At 46.1% G+C, this 22,827-nt stretch overlaps 1 protein-coding gene across 26 annotated transcripts in view; it reads right to left on the reverse strand.

Annotated features, from left to right (window-relative positions):
• The window catches only part of LOC118379924 (high affinity cationic amino acid transporter 1-like), a 77,052-nt gene that overhangs the window by 48,472 nt on the left and 5,753 nt on the right, over positions 1–22,827 (reverse strand). For all 26 annotated transcript variants that reach the window (XM_052529028.1, XM_052529024.1, XM_052529005.1 and 23 more), the window contains exons 2-3: positions 10,850–11,037; positions 828–1,010 (exon numbers count right to left, since the gene is read on the reverse strand). In XM_052529028.1, coding sequence (XP_052384988.1) covers positions 828–1,010; positions 10,850–11,036 — 370 coding nt within the window. In that variant the 5' untranslated portion in view covers position 11,037. The remainder of the gene's footprint in view (positions 1–827; positions 1,011–10,849; positions 11,038–22,827) is intronic.

The following is a 22,827-nucleotide window of genomic DNA, read 5'->3' on the forward strand; positions in this document are numbered from 1 at the left end:
GATGTTCTTAATGCTTTGTACACTCAGAGTATTCTTCCAGTTTCTCCTGTCCTATCCGGTGTCCCATGTGAATTTAAGTATGCTCTCTCTAATTCTCTCTTTCTCTCATTCCTTCTCTCTCTCGGAGGACCTGAGCCCGAGGACCATGCCTCAGGACTACCTGACATGATGACTCCTTGATGTCCCCAGTCCACCTGGCCGTGCTGCTGCTCCAGTTTCAACTGTTCTGCCTGTGATTATTATTATTTGACCATGCTGGTCATTTATGAACATTTGAACATCTTGGCCATGTTCTGTTATGATCTCCACCCGGCACAGCCAGAAGAGGACTGGCCACCCCACATAGCCTGGTTCCTCTCTAGGTTTCGTCCTAGGTTTTGGCCTTTCTAGGGAGTTTTTCCTAGCCACCGTGCTTCTACACCTGCATTGCTTGCTGTTTGGGGTTTTAGGCTGGGTTTCTGTATAGCACTTTGTGACATCAGCTGATGTAAGAAGGGCTTTATCAATACATTTATTTGATTTGAGTTTCAGCGCCCAGCTTGTAGCTGATGAACATTTTCAAATGACCTGGTGAAAATAAAGGTAGACGGTCTAACACAAAGCACCACAGATATTGAGATCAGCTTGATGCAAGACTTCCACATTCCTTCATACGGTGTCTGTGGTGCGCTTCATGCTGCTACGGGACGGGACGAAAACAGAGGACAAGTTTAGCCTCGCTCTTCAACACTCTTAGTTGTTGTGGAAATTAATCCGCTTTGTGTTTACTTTGTGCATGCATCTTGCTTAGTGTACCTTTTAATAAAACCAATGTCTGCCTGTCTCACCGATAACGTAAGAGAGGATGAGGTTCCATCCCGTGATGAAGGCCCAGAGTTCTCCCACTGTGACGTAGCTGTACAGGTAGGCTGAGCCCGTCTTGGGGACGCGAGCCCCAAACTCAGCATAACACAGACCAGCCATCACAGAGGCCAGCGCTGCGATGAAGAAGGATAGGACAATGGCAGGACCTGGGGACAGGGAGAGGGTTCAGATTTAGTCAATTCCAGTAAATACACTCCAGCTTCCAGAGTAATACCCCCAGGGTATTACCACTATATTACTACTATATTACTAATATATTACCACTATATTACTACTATATTACTAATATATTACTACTATATTACTACTATATTACTACTATATTACTACTATATTACTAATATATTACCACTATATTACTACTATATTACTACTATATTACTAATATACTACTACTGGTGATCCAAGATGGCGTAGCAGTAAGTCGTCCTGTCGTGTCGTGTCCCTTGTATATATCGTTTCTTTTTCGTTTTTCACATATTTTTCTTCACATATCTCTTTAAAAACATTTTGCTAAACCTCAGCTTCCAAATACTCTCCTGCAACCCGCCTCACCCAATGTAGCTATTTTTCCTAAAGTATTTATATTTACTTCAGAACCGGAACCCCTCAACTGAAGCTAGCCAGCTAACCACCAGCTATGCTAGCGGTCTTCAGCTAACCGGTCATCAGCTAACCTTTAGCTTGGAAAGCTCTCGCCAGTTCGAACAACGCGACTCTAAACAGAGCATAACGGACCTATTTATTTTTCATCCCCGGATTCCCACCGCAAACGGAACATTTTTCAGCTGGATCTTCACAACTAGCTATCTAGCTAAACCGCAACCCCGGATGATTACTCCTGGCTAGCGTTTCCACTCACTTAGCTTGAAGCTAGCCCGGCCAGAGCACCTGTGCTACCACCGTAGCATACTCCTGGGCTACAATACCCGGGCCCACGACCGGTCTATCGATGTCACCGCATGAAGAGGAATAAACAGACTCACCCCATTGCGACGTCCCCCAAAGGCTAACTCTCTAGCCCTTGCTATCTCCTTGCTTGCTAATTCGGCCTGCTAACTGCTAGCTTGTTTAGCTCCGGTCCGCTAACTGCTACCTTGTTTAGCCCCGGCCTACGAACTGTTAGCTTGTTAGCACAGGCCTGCTAACCGTCTGAATCGCCGCGTCCCAATCACTCACTGGACCCATATTTACTTTCTATCTCTTTTCGATTTTTAATTTGTTTATACCTTCCGGAAACCTGCCTCACCCAATGTGATACGGAATCGCTATTATTTTTAATTTCTAGCTACAAGCTATTTAGTCATTGTTAGTTTTTTTAACCTAGATAACACTCGCCAGTCCAGCTTCCCTGCCCCATCCACCGCTGCCCCCTGGACACTGATCTCTTGGCTACATAGCTGATGCACGCTGGACTGTCCATTAATCACGGTACTCCATTCTGCTTGTTTGTTTTATCTGTCGGCCCGTTGCCTAGTCAACACCATTTTACCTTTGTACCATTGTACCATTTTACCTTTGTTTGTTGTGCTAGCTGATTAGCTGTTGTTGTCTCACCTACTGTTTTAGCTAGCTTTCCCAATTCAACACCTGTGATTACTGTATGCCTCGCTGTATGTCTCTCCCAAATGTCAATATGCCTTGTATACTGTTGTTCAGGTTAGTTATCATTGTTTTAGTTCACAATGGAGCCCCTAGTCCCACTCCTCATACCCCTGATACCTCCTTTGTCCCACCCCCCACACATGCGGTGACCTCACCAATTACAACCAGCATGTCCAGAGATACAACCTCTCTCATCATCACCCAGTGCCTGGGCTTACCTCCGCTGTACCCGCACCCCACCATACCCCTGTCTGCGCATTATGCCCTGAATATATTCTACCATGCCCAGAAACCTGCTCCTCTTATTCTCTGTCCCCAACGCTCCAGGCGACCAGTTTTGATAGCCTTCAGCCGCACCCTCATACTACTCCTTCTCTGTTCCGCGGGTGATGTGGAGGTAAACCCAGGCCCTGCATGTCGCCAGGCACCCTCATTTGTTGACTTCTGTGATCGAAAAAGCCTTGGTTTCATGCATGTCAACATCAGAAGCCTCCTCCCTAAGTTTGTTTTACTCACTGCTTTAGCACACTCTGCTAACCCTGATGTCCTTGCCGTGTCTGAATCCTGGCTCAGGAAGGCCACCAAAAATTCAGAGATTTCCATACCTAACTATAACATCTTCCGTCAAGATAGAACTGCCAAAGGGGGAGGAGTTGCAGTCTACTGCAGATATAGCCTGCAAAGTAATGTCATACTTTCCAGGTCCATACCCAAACAGTTCGAACTACTAATTTTGAAAATTACTCTCTCCAAAAATAAGTCTCTCACTGTTGCCGCCTGCTACCGACCCCCCTCAGCTCCCAGCTGTGCCCTGGACACCATTTGTGAATTGATGGCCCCCCATCTAGCTTCAGAGTTTGTTCTGTTAGGTGACCCAAACTGGGATATGCTTAACACCCCGGCAGTCCTACTTCTGTGAGCAGGCCTTTCGAATCGACCTGGCCCGGGTATCCTGGAAGGACATTGACCTCATCCCGTCAGTTGAGGATGCCTGGTCATTCTTTAAAAGTAACTTCCTCACCATTTTAGATAAGCATGCTCCGTTCAAAAAATGCAGATACAGCCCTTGGTTCACTCCAGACCTGACTGCCCTCGACCAGCACAAAAACATCCTGTGGCGGACTGCAATAGCATCGAATAGTCCCCGCGATATGCAACTGTTCAGGGAAGTCAGGAACCAATACACGCAGTCAGTCAGGAATGCTAAGGCCAGCTTCTTCAGGCAGAAGTTTGCATCCTGTAGCTCCAACTCCAAAAAGTTTTGGGACACTGAAGTCCATTGAGAACAAGAGCACCTCCTCCCAGCTGCCCACTGCTAGGTAACACGGTCACCACCGATAAATCCATGATTATCGAAAACTTCAACAAGCATTTCTCAACAGCTGGCCATGCCTTCCGCCTGGCTACTCCAACCTCGGTCAACAGCTCCGCCCCCCCGCAGCTCCTCGCCCAAGCCTCTCCAGGTTCTCCTTTACCCAAATCCAGATAGCAGATGTTCTGAAAGAGCTGCAAAACCTGGACCCGTACAAATCAGCTGGGCTTGACAATCTGGACCCTCTATTTCTGAAACTATCCACCGCCATTGTCGCAACCCCTATTACCAGCCTGTTCAACCTCTCTTTCATATCATCTGAGATCCCCAAGGATTGGAAAGCTGCCGCAGTCATCCCCCTCTTCAAAGGGGGAGACACCCTGGACCCAAACTGTTACAGACCTATATCCATCCTGCCCTGCCTATCTAAGGTCTTCGAAAGCCAAGTCAACAAACAGGTCACTGACCATCTTGAATCCCACCGTACCTTCTCCGCTGTGCAATCTGGTTTCCGAGCCGGTCACGGGTGCACCTCAGCCACGCTCAAGGTACTAAACGATATCATAACCGCCATCGATAAAAGACAGTACTGTGCAGCCGTCTTCATCGACCTTGTCAAGGCTTTCGACTCTGTCAATCACCATATTCTTATCGGCAGACTCAGTAGCCTCGGTTTTTCGGATGACTGCCTTGCCTGGTTCACCAATTACTTTGCAGACAGAGTTCAGTGTGTCAAATCGGAGGGCATGCTGTCCGGTCCTCTAGCAGTCTCTATGGGGTGCCACAGGGTTAAATTCTCGGGCCGACTCTTTTCTCTGTATATATCAATGATGTTGCTCTTGCTGCGGGCGATTCCCTGATCCACCTCTACGCAGACGACACCATTCTATATACTTCCGGCCCGTCCTTGGACACTGTGCTATCTAACCTCCAAACGAGCTTCAATGCCATACAACACTCCTTCCGTGGCCTCCAACTGCTCTTAAACGCTAGTAAAACCAAATGCATGCTTTTCAACCGATCGCTGCCTGCACCCGCATGCCCGACGAGCATCACCACCCTGGATGGTTCCGACCTTGAATATGTGGACATCTATAAGTACCTAGGTGTCTGGCTAGACTGCAAACTCTCCTTCCAGACTCATATCAAACATCTCCAATCGAAAATCAAATCAAGAGTCGGCTTTCTATTCCGCAACAAAGCCTCCTTCACTCACGCCGCCAAGCTTACCCTAGTAAAACTGACTATCCTACCGATCCTTGACTTCGGCGATGTCATCTACAAAATGGCTTCCAACACTCTACTCAGTAAACTGGATGCAGTTTATCACAGTGCCATCGGTTTTGTCACCAAAGCACCTTATACCACCCACCACTGCGACTTGTATGCTCTAGTTGGCTGGTCCTCGCTACATATTCGTCGCCAGACCCACTGGCTCCAGGTCATCTACAAGTCCATGCTAGGTAAAGCTCCGCCTTATCACAGTTCACTGGTCACGATGGCAACATTCATCCGTAGCACGCTCTCCAGCAGGTGTATCTCACTGATCATCCCTAAAGCCAACACCTCATTTGGCCGCCTTTCGTTCTAGTACTCTGCTGCCTGTGACTGGAACGAATTGCAAAAATCGCTGAAGTTGGAGACTTTTATCTCCCTCACCAACTTCAAACATCAGCTATCCGAGCAGCTAACCGATCGCTGCAGCTGTACATAGTCTATAGGTAAATAGCCCACCCATTTTCACCTACCTCATTCCCATACTGTTTTTATACTGTTTTTATTTATTTACTTTTCTGCACTTTTGCACCCCAATATCTCTCTCTACCTGTACATGACCATCTGATAATTTATCACTCCAGTGTTAATCTGGAAAATTGTAATTATTCCCCTACCTCCTCTTGCCTTTTGCACACAATTTATATAGACTCTCCTTTTTTCTACTGTGTTATTGACTTGTTTATTGTTTACTCCATGTGTAACTCTGTGTTGTCTGTTCACACTGCTATGCTTTATCTTGGCCAGCTCGCAGTTGCAAATGAGAACTTGTTCTCAACTAGCCTACCTGGTTAAATAAAGGTGAAATAAATAAAAAATAAAAAACCTCTATTTTCTCTGGCCACAGCTCCAGTCAGGACTTAAATCCCAACTCCCAGAGAACCGCCCGCCACCAAAATAGTACTATTATACTAATATTATACTAATACAGTACTACTGTACTGCTATACTACACTATACTACCACCAGTACTACCACTATACTAATACATCACTACTACTACTATGCTACACTATAATACTATTAATATACTAATGCAGTACTACTTCTACTATACTACACTATACTACTACTACAAGACTACTACAAGACTAATGCGATACTACTACTACTATAATACTGCTACTATATTAATACCGTACTACTACTACTACCACTACTGCTACTATACTAAATCACACTACCACTACTGCTACTACCACTACTACATTAATGCGGTACTACTACTCCTATAATACTTTAATACTACTACTATACTACTACTATATTAATACAGTACTGCTATCACTACTACTACTACTACTATAATACTACTACTATATTAATACAGTACTGCTATCACTACTACTACTACTGCTACTACTACTACTACTATATTAATACAGTACTGCTATCACTACTACTGCTACTGCTACTACCACTACTACTACTATATTAATACAGTACTGCTATCACTACTACTACTACTACTACTACCACTACTACTACTATATTAATACAGTACTGCTATCACTACTACTACTACTACTACTACCACTACTACATTAATGCGGTACTACTACTCCTATAATACTTTAATACTACTACTATACTACTACTATATTAATACAGTACTGCTATTACTACTACTGCTACTACTACTACTACTACTACTATATTAATACAGTACTGCTATCACTACTACTACTACTATAATACTACTACTATATTAATACAGTACTGCTATCACTACTACTACTACTGCTACTACTACTACTACTACTATATTAATACAGTACTGCTATCACTACTACTACTACTATAATACTACTACTATATTAGTACAGTACTGCTATCACTACTACTACTACTGCTACACTAACTTTTTTTTTTTTTTGATACAAATACTGAGTTTGTATTTTTTTGTGAATCAATATGTAATATGGTACAATATATACTGATATATACTGATAAGTAATATATACTGATATATACTGATAAGTAATATATACTGATATATACTGATAAGTAATATATACTTTGGGTTGTAATCCAGAGTGGTCAGAAAGATTATATAAGTCCTCTATGAGGCTGTGGAGGGATCCAAATTGAGGATTTAAGGGAAAACATCAATGGTCAACACCTTTGTTTTTACTGTTGGATCTAATTTAACAGTTTGACATTTTGATGGCCGTGGTAAATAAATATGCTAAAAGTGAACAACCTTGTTTTTACTCCTCTTGACAGTTTAATACATTCTGAGAAGTAGCCACTATTTGACACATTTTGTGGTTACTGTACATAACTTTACCCCATTGTGTAAGAGATTCTCCAAAATCACAGTATTCCAGGCAGTTACGTATATAAACTCCAGTCCTACTTTATTAAAGGCCTTTTCAAAGTCATCTATGAACACCAGGCCTCGTTTCACCAGATTGTTCATAGTGTTCTATGGTTTCCAATAATTTAATTGAACCTTTATTTTACTAGACAAGTTAAGAACAAATGCTCTAACCACTAGGCTACCTGCTGATTACTGGCCCAATGCTCTAACCACTAAACTACCTGCTGGCTACTAGCCCAACGCTCTAACCACTAGGCTACCTGCTGATTACTGGCCCAACGCTCTAACCACTAGGCTACCTGCTGATTACTGGCCCAACGCTCTAACCACTAGGCTACCTGCTGGTTACTGGCCCAATGCTCTAACCACTAGGCTACCTGCTGGTTACTGGCCCAACGCTCTAACCACTAGTCTACCTGCTGGTTACTGGCCCAATGCTCTAACCACTAGGCTACCTGCTGATTACTGGCCCAACGCTCTAACCACTAGGCTACCTGCTGATTACTGGCCCAACGCTCTAACCACTAGGCTACCTGCTGGTTACTGGCCCAATGCTCTAACCACTAGGCTACCTGCTGGTTACTGGCCCAACGCTCTAACCACTAGTCTACCTGCTGGTTACTGGCCCAATGCTCTAACCACTAGGCTACCTGCTGGTTACTGGCCCAACGCTCTAACCACTAGGCTACCTGCTGATTACTGGCCCAATGCTCTAACCACTAGGCTACCTGCTGATTACTGGCCCAATGCTCTAACCACTAGGCTGCCTGCTGGTTACTGGCCCAATGCTCTAACCACTAGGCTACCTGCTGGTTACTGGCCCAATGCTCTATCCACTAGGCTACCTGCTGGTTACTGGCCCAATGCTCTAACCACTAGGCTACCTGCTGGTTACTGGCCCAATGCTCTAACCACTAGGCTACCTGCTGGTTACTGGCCCAATGCTCTAACCACTAGGCTACCTGCTGATTACTGGCCCAACGCTCTAACCACTAGGCTACCTGCTGATTACTGGCCCAATGCTCTAACCACTAGGCTACCTGCTGATTACTGGCCCAACGCTCTAACCACTAGGCTGCCTGCTGGTTACTGGCCCAATGCTCTAACCACTAGGCTACCTGCTGGTTACTGGCCCAATGCTCTAACCACTAGGCTGCCTGCTGGTTACTGGCCCAATGCTCTAACCACTAGTCTACCTGCTGATTACTGGTCCAACGCTCTAACCACTACCCTACCTGCTGATTACTAGCCCAATGCTCTAACCACTAGCCTACCTGCTGATTACTAGCCCAATGCTCTAACCACTAGGCTACCTGCTGGTTACTAGTCCAATGCTCTAACCATTAGTCTACCTGCTGGTTACTGGCCCAAAACCCTGGTTACTTGCCCAATGCTCTAACCACTAGTCTACCTGCTGGTTACTGGCCCAAAACCCTGGTTACTGGCCCAATGCTCTAACCACTAGTCTACCTGCTGGTTATTGGCCCAAAACCCTGGTTACTGGCCCAATGCTCTAACCACTAGTCTACCTGCTGGTTATTGGCCCAAAACCCTGGTTACTGGCCCAATGCTCTAACCACTAGTCTACCTGCTGGTTATTGGCCCAAAACCCTGGTTACTAGTCCAATGCTCTAACCATTAGTCTACCTGCTGGTTACTGGCCCAAAACCCTGGTTACTGGCCCAATGCTCTAACCACTAGTCTACCTGCTGGTTACTGGCCCAAAACCCTGGTTACTAGTCCAATGCTCTAACCATTAGTCTACCTGCTGGTTACTGGCCCAAAACCCTGGTTACTGGCCCAATGCTCTAACCACTGGTCTACCTGCTGGTTACTGGCCCAAAACCCTTGTTACTAGTCCAATGCTCTAACCACTAGACTACCTGCTGGTTACTGGCCCAAAACCCTGGTTACTAGTCCAATGCTCTAACCACTAGTCTACCTGCTGGTTACTGGCCCAATGCTCTAACCACTAGTCTACCGCCCCACTTATATTATCTCCAATGTATCGTCCATGTAAAATAAAAATGTCTGCCATTTTATAGGAGTGGTTAAAACATGAGTACATAAAAAAAAGGTTTGATCAACTGCTATGACATCCAGCCCTGGACTTTTCCAGGACTTAAAGATTTTAATTCCATCAAGAGGTTTCCTCTGTATTTTGGTCTTCACATGAGTCTTTCTCTACAGATGATCATTTTACATTATTAATAGAACAAAAATCTTGTTGTCTTAGGTCTCTCTTTATGTTGTGTTGTCTCTTGTCATGCTATGTTGTTGTCTTAGGTCTCTCTTTACGTAGTGTTGTGTTGTCTCTTGTCATGCTATGTTGTTGTCTTAGGTCTCTCTTTACGTAGTGTTGTGTTGTCTCTTGTCATGCTATGTTGTTGTCTTAGGTCTCTCTTTATGTAGTGTTGTGTTGTCTCTTGTCGTGATGTGTGTTTTGTCCTACTTACTTCACCTCAGTCCATCTAGCTATTAAAAAATACAAATCTTGATTATCTTCATTTATTCCCACAATTGACAAATAATATGAATAATAATATAAGCACTTCAATGAAGGATTGTTACCCGTAACAAGGTATACTACTATTATATTACCACTATAATACTATACTACTACTATTATACTACTACTATACTACTACGATTTTACTACTATAATACTAGTATATTACTCCACACTACTGCAGCACTACTACTATTATACTACCACTATTACTACTCTCTCTACACTACTACAGTACTACTACTATTATACTACCACTATACTACTCTACACTACTACAGTACTACTACTATTATACTACCACTATACTACTCTAAACTACTACAGTACTACTACTATTATACTACCACTATACTACTCTAAACTACTACAGTACTACTACTATTATACTACCACTATACTACTCTAAACTACTACAGTACTAATACTATACTACCGTTATACTACTCTCCACTACTACAATTACACTACCACTATACTACTCTACACTAATACAGTACTACTACTATTATACTACTACTATAATAATACGTTTATACTACCACTATACTACTACTATTACACTACTGCTATTATACTACTACTATACTATGACTACTATACTACTACTATTATACTACTGCTATACTAGTACTACTATACTACTATTATTAAACTACTACTACCACTTCTACAGTACTACTACTTCTACTACTAATACTACTACTACTACTACTACTACTACTATTATAGTACACTATACTACTACTACTACTACTACTACTACTACAGTACTACTACTATAAAACTACACTACTACTACTACAACTATTTTGCTACTACTCGTACTACTACCACTACTACAACTACTACTAAAACTACTATTACAACTACTAAAACTCCTATTACTACTACTACTACTACTACTATACTATACTACACTCTACTACAATACTACTACTACTATACTACAGTACATTACCTGCATTCTCTCTGGCCACGGCCCCAGCCAGGATGTAGACCCCAGCACCCAGAGTACTGCCCACCCCCAAAGCCACCAGGTCGAAGGTGTTGAGACATCGGGACAGACAGGAATCTTCACTGTTACAGTCCACAACCTTGACACGCAACAGCTGCTTCCCAAAGCCTAGCAGCTTCTCCAGGGCCATGCTGAGGAGTCACACAGTAAGACGGAGGTCAAAGGTCAGATGGGAGAGGTCACATACACTTGAGGGAGAGAGAGGGCGAGAAAGAGGATGGGACAGATAGAACAAATTAGAATGCTGATAAGAATACAGTAGCAGAACTGCAGCCCTCCAAGGTAGGGACTGTTTATATGCTCCTCCTGTCACTCCCCCCCCTTCCACCTCTCTCCCCTCTTTCTCCCTACCCTCTCCCCTCTTTCTCCCACCCCCCCTTCCACCTCTAACCCCTTTTTCTCCCAACCCTCTCCCCTCTTTCTCCTACCCCCCCTTCCACCTCTCTCCTCTCTTTCTCCCTACCCCCTTTCCACCTATCTCCCCTCTTTCTCTCTACCCCCCTTTCTCCTCTCTTTCTCCCTACCCCCTTTCCACCTCTCTCCCCTCTTTCTCCCTACCACCCTTTCCACCTCTCTCCTCTCTTTCTCCCTACCACCCTTTCCACCTAATAATAATAATAATAATAATATATGCCATTTAGCAGATGCTTTTATCCCACCTCTCTCCCCTCTTTCTCTCTACCCCCTTTCTCCTCTCTTTCTCCCTACCCCCCTTTCCACCTCTCTCCCATCTTTCTCCCTACCCCCTTTCCACCTCTCTCCTCTCTTTCTCCCTTTCCACCTCTCTCCCCTCTTTCTCCCTACCCCCTTTCCACCTCTCTCCTCTCTTTCTCCCTTTCCACCTCTCTCCTCTCTTTCTCCCTACCACCCTTTCCACCTCTCTCCTCTCTTTCTCCCTACCCCCCTTTCCACCTCTCTCCTCTCTTTCTCCCTACCCACCTTTCCCTCCCTCTCCTCTCTTTCTCCCTATCCCCCTTTCCCCCTCTCTCCCCTCTTTCTCCCTACCCCCTTAACCCTTCTCTCCTCTCTTTCTCCCTACCCACCTTTCCCTCCCTCTCCTCTCTTTCTCCCTACCCCCTTAACCCTTCTCTCCTCTCTTTCTCCCTACCCCCCTTTCCCCCTCTCTCCTCTCTCTTCCACTGCAATACTATACAGGACAGTATCATGTAGGACTGAGACAGACACTAAACATACTATATATTGGTATTCACTGAGGCAACAGTAGGCAAACAGAGAGGAAAAGGAAGTGACAGGACAACGTACAGATGTAAACAGAGAGGAAGAGGAAGTGACAGGACAACGTACAGCTGTAAACAGAGAGGAAGAGGAAGTGACAGGACAACGTACAGATGTAAACAGAGAGGAAGAGGAAGTGACAGGACAACGTACAGATGTAAACAGAGAGGAAGAGGAAGTGACAGGACAACGTACAGATGTAAACAGAGAGGAAGAGGAAGTGACAGGACAAAGTACAGATGTAAACAGAGAGGAAGAGGAAGTGACAGGACAACGTACAGATGTAAACAGAGAGGAAGTGACAGGACAATGTACAGATGTAAACAGAGAGGAAGAGGAAGTGACAGGACAACGTACAGATGTAAACAGAGAGGAAGAGGAAGTGACAGGACAACATACAGATGTAAACAGAGAGGAAGAGGAAGTGACAGGACAACGTACAGATGTAAACAGAGAGGAAGAGGAAGTGACAGGACAACGTACAGATGTAAACAGAGAGGAAGAGGAAGTGACAGGACAACGTACAGATGTAAACAGAGAGGGAGAGGAAGTGACAGGACATCGTACAGATGTAAACAGAGAGGAAGAGGAAGTGACAGGACAACGTACAGATGTATACAGAGAGGAAGAGGAAGTGACAGGACATCGTACAGATGTAAACAGAGAGGAAGAGGAAGTGACAGGACATCGTACAGATGTAAACAGAGAGGAAGAGGAAGTGACAGGACATCGTACAGATGTAAACAGAGAGGAAGAGGAAGTGACAGGACATCATACAGATGTAAACAGAGAGGAAGAGGAAGTGACAGGACATCATACAGATGTAAACAGAGAGGAAGAGGAAGTGACAGGACATCATACAGATGTAAACAGAGAGGGAGAGGAAGTGACAGGACAAGGTACAGATGTAAACAGAGAGGAAGAGGAAGTGACAGGACAACGTACAGATGTAAACAGAGAGGAAGAGGAAGTGACAGGACAACGTACCGATGTAAACAGAGAGGAAGAGGAAGTGACAGGACATCGTACAGATGTAAACAGAGAGGAAGTGACAGGACAACGTACAGATGTAAACAGAGAGGGAGAGGAAGTGACAGGACATCGTACAGATGTAAACAGAGAGGAAGAGGAAGTGACAGGACAACGTACAGATGTAAACAGAGAGGAAGAGGAAGTGACAGGACAACATACAGATGTAAACAGAGAGGAAGAGGAAGTGACAGGACAACGTACAGATGTAAACAGAGAGGAAGAGGAAGTGACAGGACAACGTACAGATGTAAACAGAGAGGAAGTGACAGGACATCATACAGATGTAAACAGAGAGGGAGAGGAAGTGACAGGACATCGTACAGATGTAAACAGAGAGGGAGAGGAAGTGACAGGACAACGTACAGATGTAAACAGAGAGGAAGAGGAAGTGACAGGACAACGTACAGATGTAAACAGAGAGGAAGAGGAAGTGACAGGACAACGTACAGATGTAAACAGAGAGGAAGAGGAAGTGACAGGACAACGTACAGATGTAAACAGAGAGGAAGAGGAAGTGACAGGACATCATACAGATGTAAACAGAGAGGAAGAGGAAGTGACAGGACATCATACAGATGTAAACAGAGAGGGAGAGGAAGTGACAGGACAAGGTACAGATGTAAACAGAGAGGAAGAGGAAGTGACAGGACAACGTACAGATGTAAACAGAGAGGAAGAGGAAGTGACAGGACAACGTGTAAACAGAGAGGAAGAGGAAGTGACAGGACATCGACAGATGTAAACAGAGAGGAAGTGACAGGACAACGTACAGATGTAAACAGAGAGGGAGAGGAAGTGACAGGACATCGTACAGATGTAAACAGAGAGGAAGAGGAAGTGACAGGACAACGTACAGATGTAAACAGAGAGGAAGAGGAAGTGACAGGACAACATACAGATGTAAACAGAGAGGAAGAGGAAGTGACAGGACAACGTACAGATGTAAACAGAGAGGAAGAGGAAGTGACAGGACAACGTACAGATGTAAACAGAGAGGAAGTGACAGGACATCATACAGATGTAAACAGAGAGGAAGAGGAAGTGACAGGACAACGTACAGATGTAAACAGAGAGGAAGAGGAAGTGACAGGACAACGTACAGATGTAAACAGAGAGGAAGAGGAAGTGACAGGACAACGTACAGATGTAAACAGAGAAGAAGTGACAGGATATCATACAGATGTAAACAGAGAGGGAGAGGAAGTGACAGAGCAACGTACAGATGTAAACAGAGAGGAAGAGGAAGTGACAGGACAACGTACAGATGTAAACAGAGAGGGAGAGGAAGTGACAGGACAACGTACAGATGTAAACAGAGAGGAAGAGGAAGTGACAGGACAACGTACAGATGTAAACAGAGAGGAAGTGACAGGACAACGTACAGATGTAAACAGAGAGGAAGTGACAGGACATCGTACAGATGTAAACAGAGAGGAAGAGGAAGTGACAGGACATCGTACAGATGTAAACAGAGAGGAAGAGGAAGTGACAGGACAACGTACAGATGTAAACAGAGAGGAAGAGGAAGTGACAGGACATCATACAGATGTAAACAGAGAGGAAGTGACAGGACAACGTACAGATGTAAACAGAGAGGAAGAGGAAGTGACAGGACATCGTACAGATGTAAACAGAGAGGAAGTGACAGGACATCGTACAGATGTAAACAGAGAGGAAGAGGAAGTGACAGGACAACGTACAGATGTAAACAGAGAGGAAGAGGAAGTGACAGGACAACGTACAGATGTAAACAGAGAGGGAGAGGAAGTGACAGGACATCGTACAGATGTAAACAGAGAGGAAGAGGAAGTGACAGGACAACGTACAGATGTAAACAGAGAGGAAGTGACAGGACAACGTACAGATGTAAACAGAGAGGAAGTGACAGGACAACGTACAGATGTAAACAGAGAGGAAGTGACAGGACAACGTACAGATGTAAACAGAGAGGAAGTGACAGGACAACGTACAGATGTAAACAGAGAGGAAGTGACAGGACAACGTACAGATGTAAACAGAGAGGAAGTGACAGGACAACGTACAGATGTAAACAGAGAGGAAGTGACAGGACATCACAGATGTAAACAGAGAGGAAGTGACAGGACAACGTAAAACAGAGAGGAAGAGGAAGTGACAGGACAACGTACAGATGTAAACAGAGAGGAAGAGGAAGTGACAGGACAACGTACAGATGTAAACAGAGAGGGAGAGGAAGTGACAGGACATCGTACAGATGTAAACAGAGAGGAAGAGGAAGTGACAGGACAACGTGTAAACAGAGAGGAAGTGACAGGACAACGTACAGATGTAAACAGAGAGGAAGTGACAGGACAACGTACAGATGTAAACAGAGAGGAAGTGACAGGACATCGTACAGATGTAAACAGAGAGGAAGTGACAGGACATCGTACAGATGTAAACAGAGAGGAAGTGACAGGACAACGTACAGATGTAAACAGAGAGGAAGAGGAAGTGACAGGACAACGTACAGATGTAAACAGAGAGGAAGTGACAGGACAACGTACAGATGTAAACAGAGAGGAAGTGACAGGACAACGTACAGATGTAAACAGAGAGGAAGAGGAAGTGACAGGACAACGTACAGATGTAAACAGAGAGGAAGTGACAGGACAACGTACAGATGTAAACAGAGAGGAAGTGACAGGACATCGTACAGATGTAAACAGAGAGGAAGTGACAGGACAACGTACAGATGTAAACAGAGAGGAAGAGGAAGTGACAGGACAACGTACAGATGTAAACAGAGAGGAAGTGGAAGTGACAGGACATCGTACAGATGTAAACAGAGAGGAAGTGACAGGATGTACAATGGATGTACAATGTAAAGCATCTTCAGAACGTTCTTGTTGTTATGATCTCCTGATATCAGTGGAGGCACTTGGCATCCAGTCAAATCTGAGAAAAACTACTTTAAATAGGACTTGTGCAAGTTGTTTATATGATTGCCCCCGGTGTTGCGTTATGATGTGTTGTGGTGTGTTGCGGTGTGTTGTTGCAACTCATTTAAACTGGTAATAATAACACAATAACACAACTCATTTAAACTGGTAATAACAACACAACTCATTTAAACTGGTAATAACAACACAACTCATTTAAACTGGTAATAATAACACAACTCATTTAAACTGGTAATAACAACACAACTCATTTAAACTGGTAATAACAACACAACTCATTTAAACTGGTAATAATAACACAACTCATTTAAACTGGTAATAATAACACAACTCGTTTAAACTGGTAATAATAACACAACTCATTTAAACTGGTAATAACAACACAACTCATTTAAACTGGTAATAACAACACAACTCATTTAAACTGGTAATAATAACACAACTCATTTAAACTGGTAATAACAACACAACTCATTTAAACTGGTAATAACAACACAACTCATTTAAACTGGTAATAATAACACAACTCATTTAAACTGGTAATAATAACACAACTCATTTAAACTGGTAATAACAACACAACTCATTTAAACTGGTAATAATAACACAACTCATTTAAACTGGTATTAACAACACAATAACACAACTCATTTAAACTGGTAATAACAACACAATAACACAACTCATTTAAACTGGTAATAATAACACAATAACACAACTCATTTAAACTGGTAATAATAACACAACTCATTTAAACTGGTAATAATAACACAACTCATTTAAACTGGTAATAATAACACAATAACACAACTCATTTAAACTGGTAATAATAACACAACTCATTTAAACTGGTAATAATAACACAACTCATTTAAACTGGTAATAACAACACAACTCATTTAAACTGGTAATAATAACACAACTCATTTAAACTGGTAATAATAACACAACTCATTTAAACTGGTAATAATAACACAATAACACAACTCATTTAAACTGGTAATAATAACACAACTCATTTAAACTGGTAATAATAACACAACTCATTTAAACTGGTAATAATAACACAATAACACAACTCATTTAAACTGGTAATAATAACACAACTCATTTAAACTGGTAATAATAACACAACTCATTTAAACTGGTAATAACAATACAACTCATTTAAACTGGTAATAATAACACTCGTAATGACTGGAGTGGAATGGGTGGAATGGAGGACGGGCTCGTGGTAATGACTGGAGTGGAATGGGTGGAATGGAGGACGGGCTCGTGGTAATGACTGGAGTGGAATGGGTGGAATGGAGGACGGGGCTCGTGGTAATGACTGGAGTGGAATGGGTGGAATGGAGGACGGGGCTCGTGGTAATGACTGGAGTGGAATGGGTGGAATGGAGGACGGGGCTCGTGGTAATGACTGGAGTGGAATTGGTGGAATGGAGGACGGGCTCGTGGTAATGACTGGAGTGGAATGGGTGGAATGGAGGACGGGGCTCGTGGTAATGACTGGAGTGGAATGGGTGGAATGGAGGACGGGGCTCGTGGTAATGACTGGAGTGGAATGGGTGGAATGGAGGACGGGGCTCGTGGTAATGACTGGAGTGGAATGGGTGGAATGGAGGACGGGGCTCGTGGTAATGACTGGAGTGGAATGGGTGGAATGGAGGACGGGGCTCGTGGTAATGACTGGAGTGGAATGGGTGGAATGGAGGACGGGGCTCGTGGTAATGACTGGAGTGGAATGGGTGGAATGGAGGACGGGGCTCGTGGTAATGACTGGAGTGGAATTGGTGGAATGGAGGACGGGCTCGTGGTAATGACTGGAGTGGAATGGGTGGAATGGAGGACGGGGCTCGTGGTCATGACTGGAGTGGAATGGGTGGAATGGAGGACTCGGGTAATGACTGGAGTGGAATGGGTGGAATGGAGGACGGGGCTCGTGGTAATGACTGGAGTGGAATGGGTGGAATGGAGGACGGGGCTCGTGGTAATGACTGGAGTGGAATGGGTGGAATGGAGGACGGGGCTCGTGGTAATGACTGGAAATGGGTGGAATGGAGGACGGGGCTCGTGGTAATGACTGGAGTGGAATGGGTGGAATGGAGGACGGGCTCGTGGTAATGACTGGAGTGGAATGGGTGGAATGGAGGATGGGGCTCGTGGTAATGACTGAGTGGAATGGGTGGAATGGAGGACGGGGCTCGTGGTCATGACTGGAGTGGAATGGGTGGAATGGAGGACGGGGCTCGTGGTAATGACTGGAGTGGAATGGGTGGAATGGAGGACGGGGCTCGTGGTAATGACTGGAGTGGAATGGGTGGAATGGAGGACGGGGCTGGAATGGAGTGGAATGGGTGGAATGGAGGACGGGGCTCGTGGTAATGACTGGAGTGGAATGGGTGGAATGGAGGATGGGGTTCGTGGTAATGACTGGAGTGGAATGGGTGGAATGGAGGACGGGGCTCGTGGTAATGACTGGAGTGGAATGGGTGGAATGGAGGACGGGGCTCGTGGTAATGACTGGAGTGGAATGGGTGGAATGGAGGACGGGGCTCGTGGTAATGACTGGAGTGGAATGGGTGGAATGGAGGACGGGGCTCGTGGTAATGACTGGAGTGGAATAGGTGGAATGGAGGACGGTGCTCATGGTAATGACTGGAGTGGAATGGGTGGAATGGAGGACGGGGCTTGTGGTAATGACTGGAGTGGAATGGGTGGAATGGAGGACGGGGCTCGTGGTAATGACTGGAGTGGAATGGGTGGAATGGAGGATGGGGCTCGTGGTAATGACTGGAGTGGAATGGGTGGAATGGAGGACGGGGCTCGTGGTAATGACTGGAGTGGAATGGGTGGAATGGAGGACGGGGCTCGTGGTAATGACTGGAGTGGAATGGGTGGAATGGAGGACGGGGCTCGTGGTAATGACTGGAGTGGAATGGGTGGAATGGAGGACGGGGCTCGTGGTAATGACTGGAGTGGAATAGGTGGAATGGAGGACGGTGCTCATGGTAATGACTGGAGTGGAATGGGTGGAATGGAGGACGGGGCTTGTGGTAATGACTGGAGTGGAATGGGTGGAATGGAGGACGGGGCTCGTGGTAATGACTGGAGTGGAATGGGTGGAATGGAGGATGGGGCTCGTGGTAATGACTGGAGTGGAATGGGTGGAATGGAGTACGGGGCTCGTGGTAATGACTGGAGTGGAATGGGTGGAATGGTCTCAAATACATCAGACACTCCATTCCAGTCGTTATTATGAGTCCTCCTCCCCTCACCAGCCTCCACTGCTACATACAGTACACAATACACACACCCCACCGTACACACCCTACATACAGTACCCAATACACACACCCCACCATACACACCATACATACTGTACCCACTACACCCCCTACATACTGTACCCACTACACACCATACATACTGTACCCACTACACACCATACATACTGTACCCACTACACACCATACATACAAGTCAAACGACACCGCTGGTTCTGCTCACACTGCCCTACCCTGTGCTCTGACCTCTTTCTCCCCTCTCTCTCCAGATGAAATCTCGCGTCTTGTGACGGCCGGCCGCCCAACAACCTGCCCGCTTGACCCTATCCCCTCCTCTCTTCTCCAGACCATTTCCGGAGACCTTCTCCCTTACCTCACCTTGCTCATCAACTCATCCCTGACCGCTGGCTACGTCCCTTCCGTCTTCAAGAGAGCGAGAGTTTCACCCCTTCTGAAAAAACCTACACTCGATCCCTCCGATGTCAACAACTACAGACCAGTATCCCTTCTTTCTTTTCTCTCCAAAACACTTGAACGTGCCGTCCTTGGCCAGCTCTCCCGCTATCTCTCTCAGAATGACCTTCTTGATCCAAATCAGTCAGGTTTCAAGACTAGTCATTCAACTGAGACTGCTCTTCTCTGTATCATGGAGGCGCTCCGCACCGCTAAAGCTAACTCTCTCTCCTCTGCTCTCATCCTTCTAGACCTATCGGCTGCCTTCGATACTGTGAACCATCAGATCCTCCTCTCCACCCTCTCCGAGTTGGGCATCTCCGGCGCGGCCCACGCTTGGATTGCGTCCTACCTGACAGGTCGCTCCTACCAGGTGGCGTGGCGAGAATCTGTCTCCTCACCACGCGCTCTCACCACTGGTGTCCCCCAGGGCTCTGTTCTAGGCCCTCTCCTATTCTCGCTATACACCAAGTCACTTGGCTCTGTCATAACCTCACATGGTCTCTCCTATCATTGCTATGCAGACGACACACAATTAATCTTCTCCTTTCCCCCTTCTGATGACCAGGTGGCGAATCGCATCTCTGCATGTCTGGCAGACATATCAGTGTGGATGACGGATCACCACCTCAAGCTGAACCTCGGCAAGACGGAGCTGCTCTTCCTCCCGGGAAGGACTGCCCGTTCCATGATCTCGCCATCACGGTTGACAACTCCATTGTGTCCTCCTCCCAGAGCGCTAAGATCCTTGGCGTGATCCTGGACAACACCCTGTCGTTCTCAACTAACATCAAGGCGGTGGCCCGTTCCTGTAGGTTCATGCTCTACAACATCCGCAGAGTACGACCCTGCCTCACACAGGAAACGGCGCAGGTCCTAATCCAGGCACTTGTCATCTCCCGTCTGGATTACTGCAACTCGCTGTTGGCTGGGCTCCCTGCCTGTGCCATTAAACCCCTACAACTCATCCAGAACGCCGCAGCCCGTCTGGTGTTCAACCTTCCCAAGTTCTCTCACGTCACCCCGCTCCTCCGCTCTCTCCACTGGCTTCCAGTTGAAGCTCGCATCCGCTACAAGACCATGGTGCTTGCCTACGGAGCTGTGAGGGGAACGGCACCTCAGTACCTCCAGGCTCTGATCAGGCCCTACACCCAAACAAGGGCACTGCGTTCATCCACCTCTGGCCTGCTCGCCTCCCTACCACTGAGGAAGTACAGTTCCCGCTCAGCCCAGTCAAAACTGTTCGCTGCTCTGGCCCCCAATGGTGGAACAAACTCCCTCACGACGCCAGGACAGCGGAGTCAATCACCACCTTCTGGAGACACCTGAAACCCCACCTCTTTAAGGAATACCTAGGATAGGATAAGTAATCCTTCTCACCCCCCCCCCCCCTTTAAGATTTAGATGCACTATTGTAAAGTGACTGTTCCACTGGATGTCATAAGGTGAATGCACCAATTTGTAAGTCGCTCTGGATAAGAGCGTCTGCTAAATAACTTAAATGTAAATGTAACATACTTTACCCACTACACACCCTTCATACTGTACCCACTACACACCCTACATACTGTACCCACTACACACCCTTCATACTGTACCCACTACACACCCTACATACTGTACCCACTACACCCCCTACATGCTGTACCCAATACACACCCTACATACTGTACCCAATACACAACCTTCATACTGTACCCACTACACACCCTACATACTGTACCCACTACACACCCTACATACTGTACCCACTACACCCCCTACATACTGTACCCACTACACACCCTACATACTGTACCCACTACACACCCTACATACTGTACCCAATACACACCCTAAATACTGTACCCACTACACACCCTACATACTGTACCCAGTACACCTCTACACACTGTGCCCAATACACACCCTACATACTGTACCCACTACACACCCTACATACTGTACCCAATACACCCCTACACACTGTGCCCAATACACAACCTTCATACTGTACCCACTACACACCCTACATGCTGTACCCAATACATCCCTACACACTGTACCCAATACACCCCTACATACTGTACCCACTACACATCCTACATACCACAGGAGGTTGGTGGCATCTTCATTGGGGAGGACGGGGCTCGTGGTAATGACTGGAGTGGAATGGGTGGAATGGAGGACGGGGCTCGTGGTAATGACTGGAGTGGAATGGGTGGAATGGAGGACGGGGCTCGTGGTAATGACTGGAGTGGAATAGGTGGAATGGAGGACGGGGCTCGTGGTAATGACTGGAGTGGAATGGGTGGAATGGAGGACGGGGCTCGTGGTAATGACTGGAGTGGAATGGGTGGAATGGAGGACGGGGCTCGTGGTAATGACTGGAGTGGAATGGAGGACGGGGCTCGTGGTAATGACTGGAGTGGAATGGGTGGAATGGAGGACGGGGCTCGTGGTAATGACTGGAGTGGAATGGGTGGAATGGAGGACGGGGCTCGAGGTAATGACTGGAGTGGAATGGGTGGAATGGAGGACGGGGCTCGTGGTAATGACTGGAGTGGAATGGGTGGAATGGAGGACGGGGCTCGAGGTAATGACTGGAGTGGAATGGGTGGAATGGAGGACGAGGCTCGTGGTAATGACTGGAGTGGAATGGGTGGAATGGAGGACGGGGCTCGTGGTAATGACTGGAGTGGAATGGGTGGAATGGAGGACGGGGCTCGTGGTAATGACTGGAGTGGAATGGGTGGAATGGAGGATGGGGCTCGTGGTAATGACTGGAGTGGAATGGGTGGAATGGAGGACGGGGCTCGTGGTAATGACTGGAGTGGAATGGGTGGAATGGAGGAGGGGGCTCGTGGTAATGACTGGAGTGGAATGGGTGGAATGGAGGACGGGCTCGTGGTAATGACTGGAGTGGAATGGGTGGAATGGAGGACGGGGCTCGTGGTAATGACTGGAGTGGAATGGGTGGAATGGAGGACGGGGCTCGTGGTAATGACTGGAG

Source organism: Oncorhynchus keta, chromosome 11, assembly GCF_023373465.1.
Source record: "Oncorhynchus keta strain PuntledgeMale-10-30-2019 chromosome 11, Oket_V2, whole genome shotgun sequence".
Lineage (NCBI taxonomy): Eukaryota > Metazoa > Chordata > Actinopteri > Salmoniformes > Salmonidae > Oncorhynchus > Oncorhynchus keta.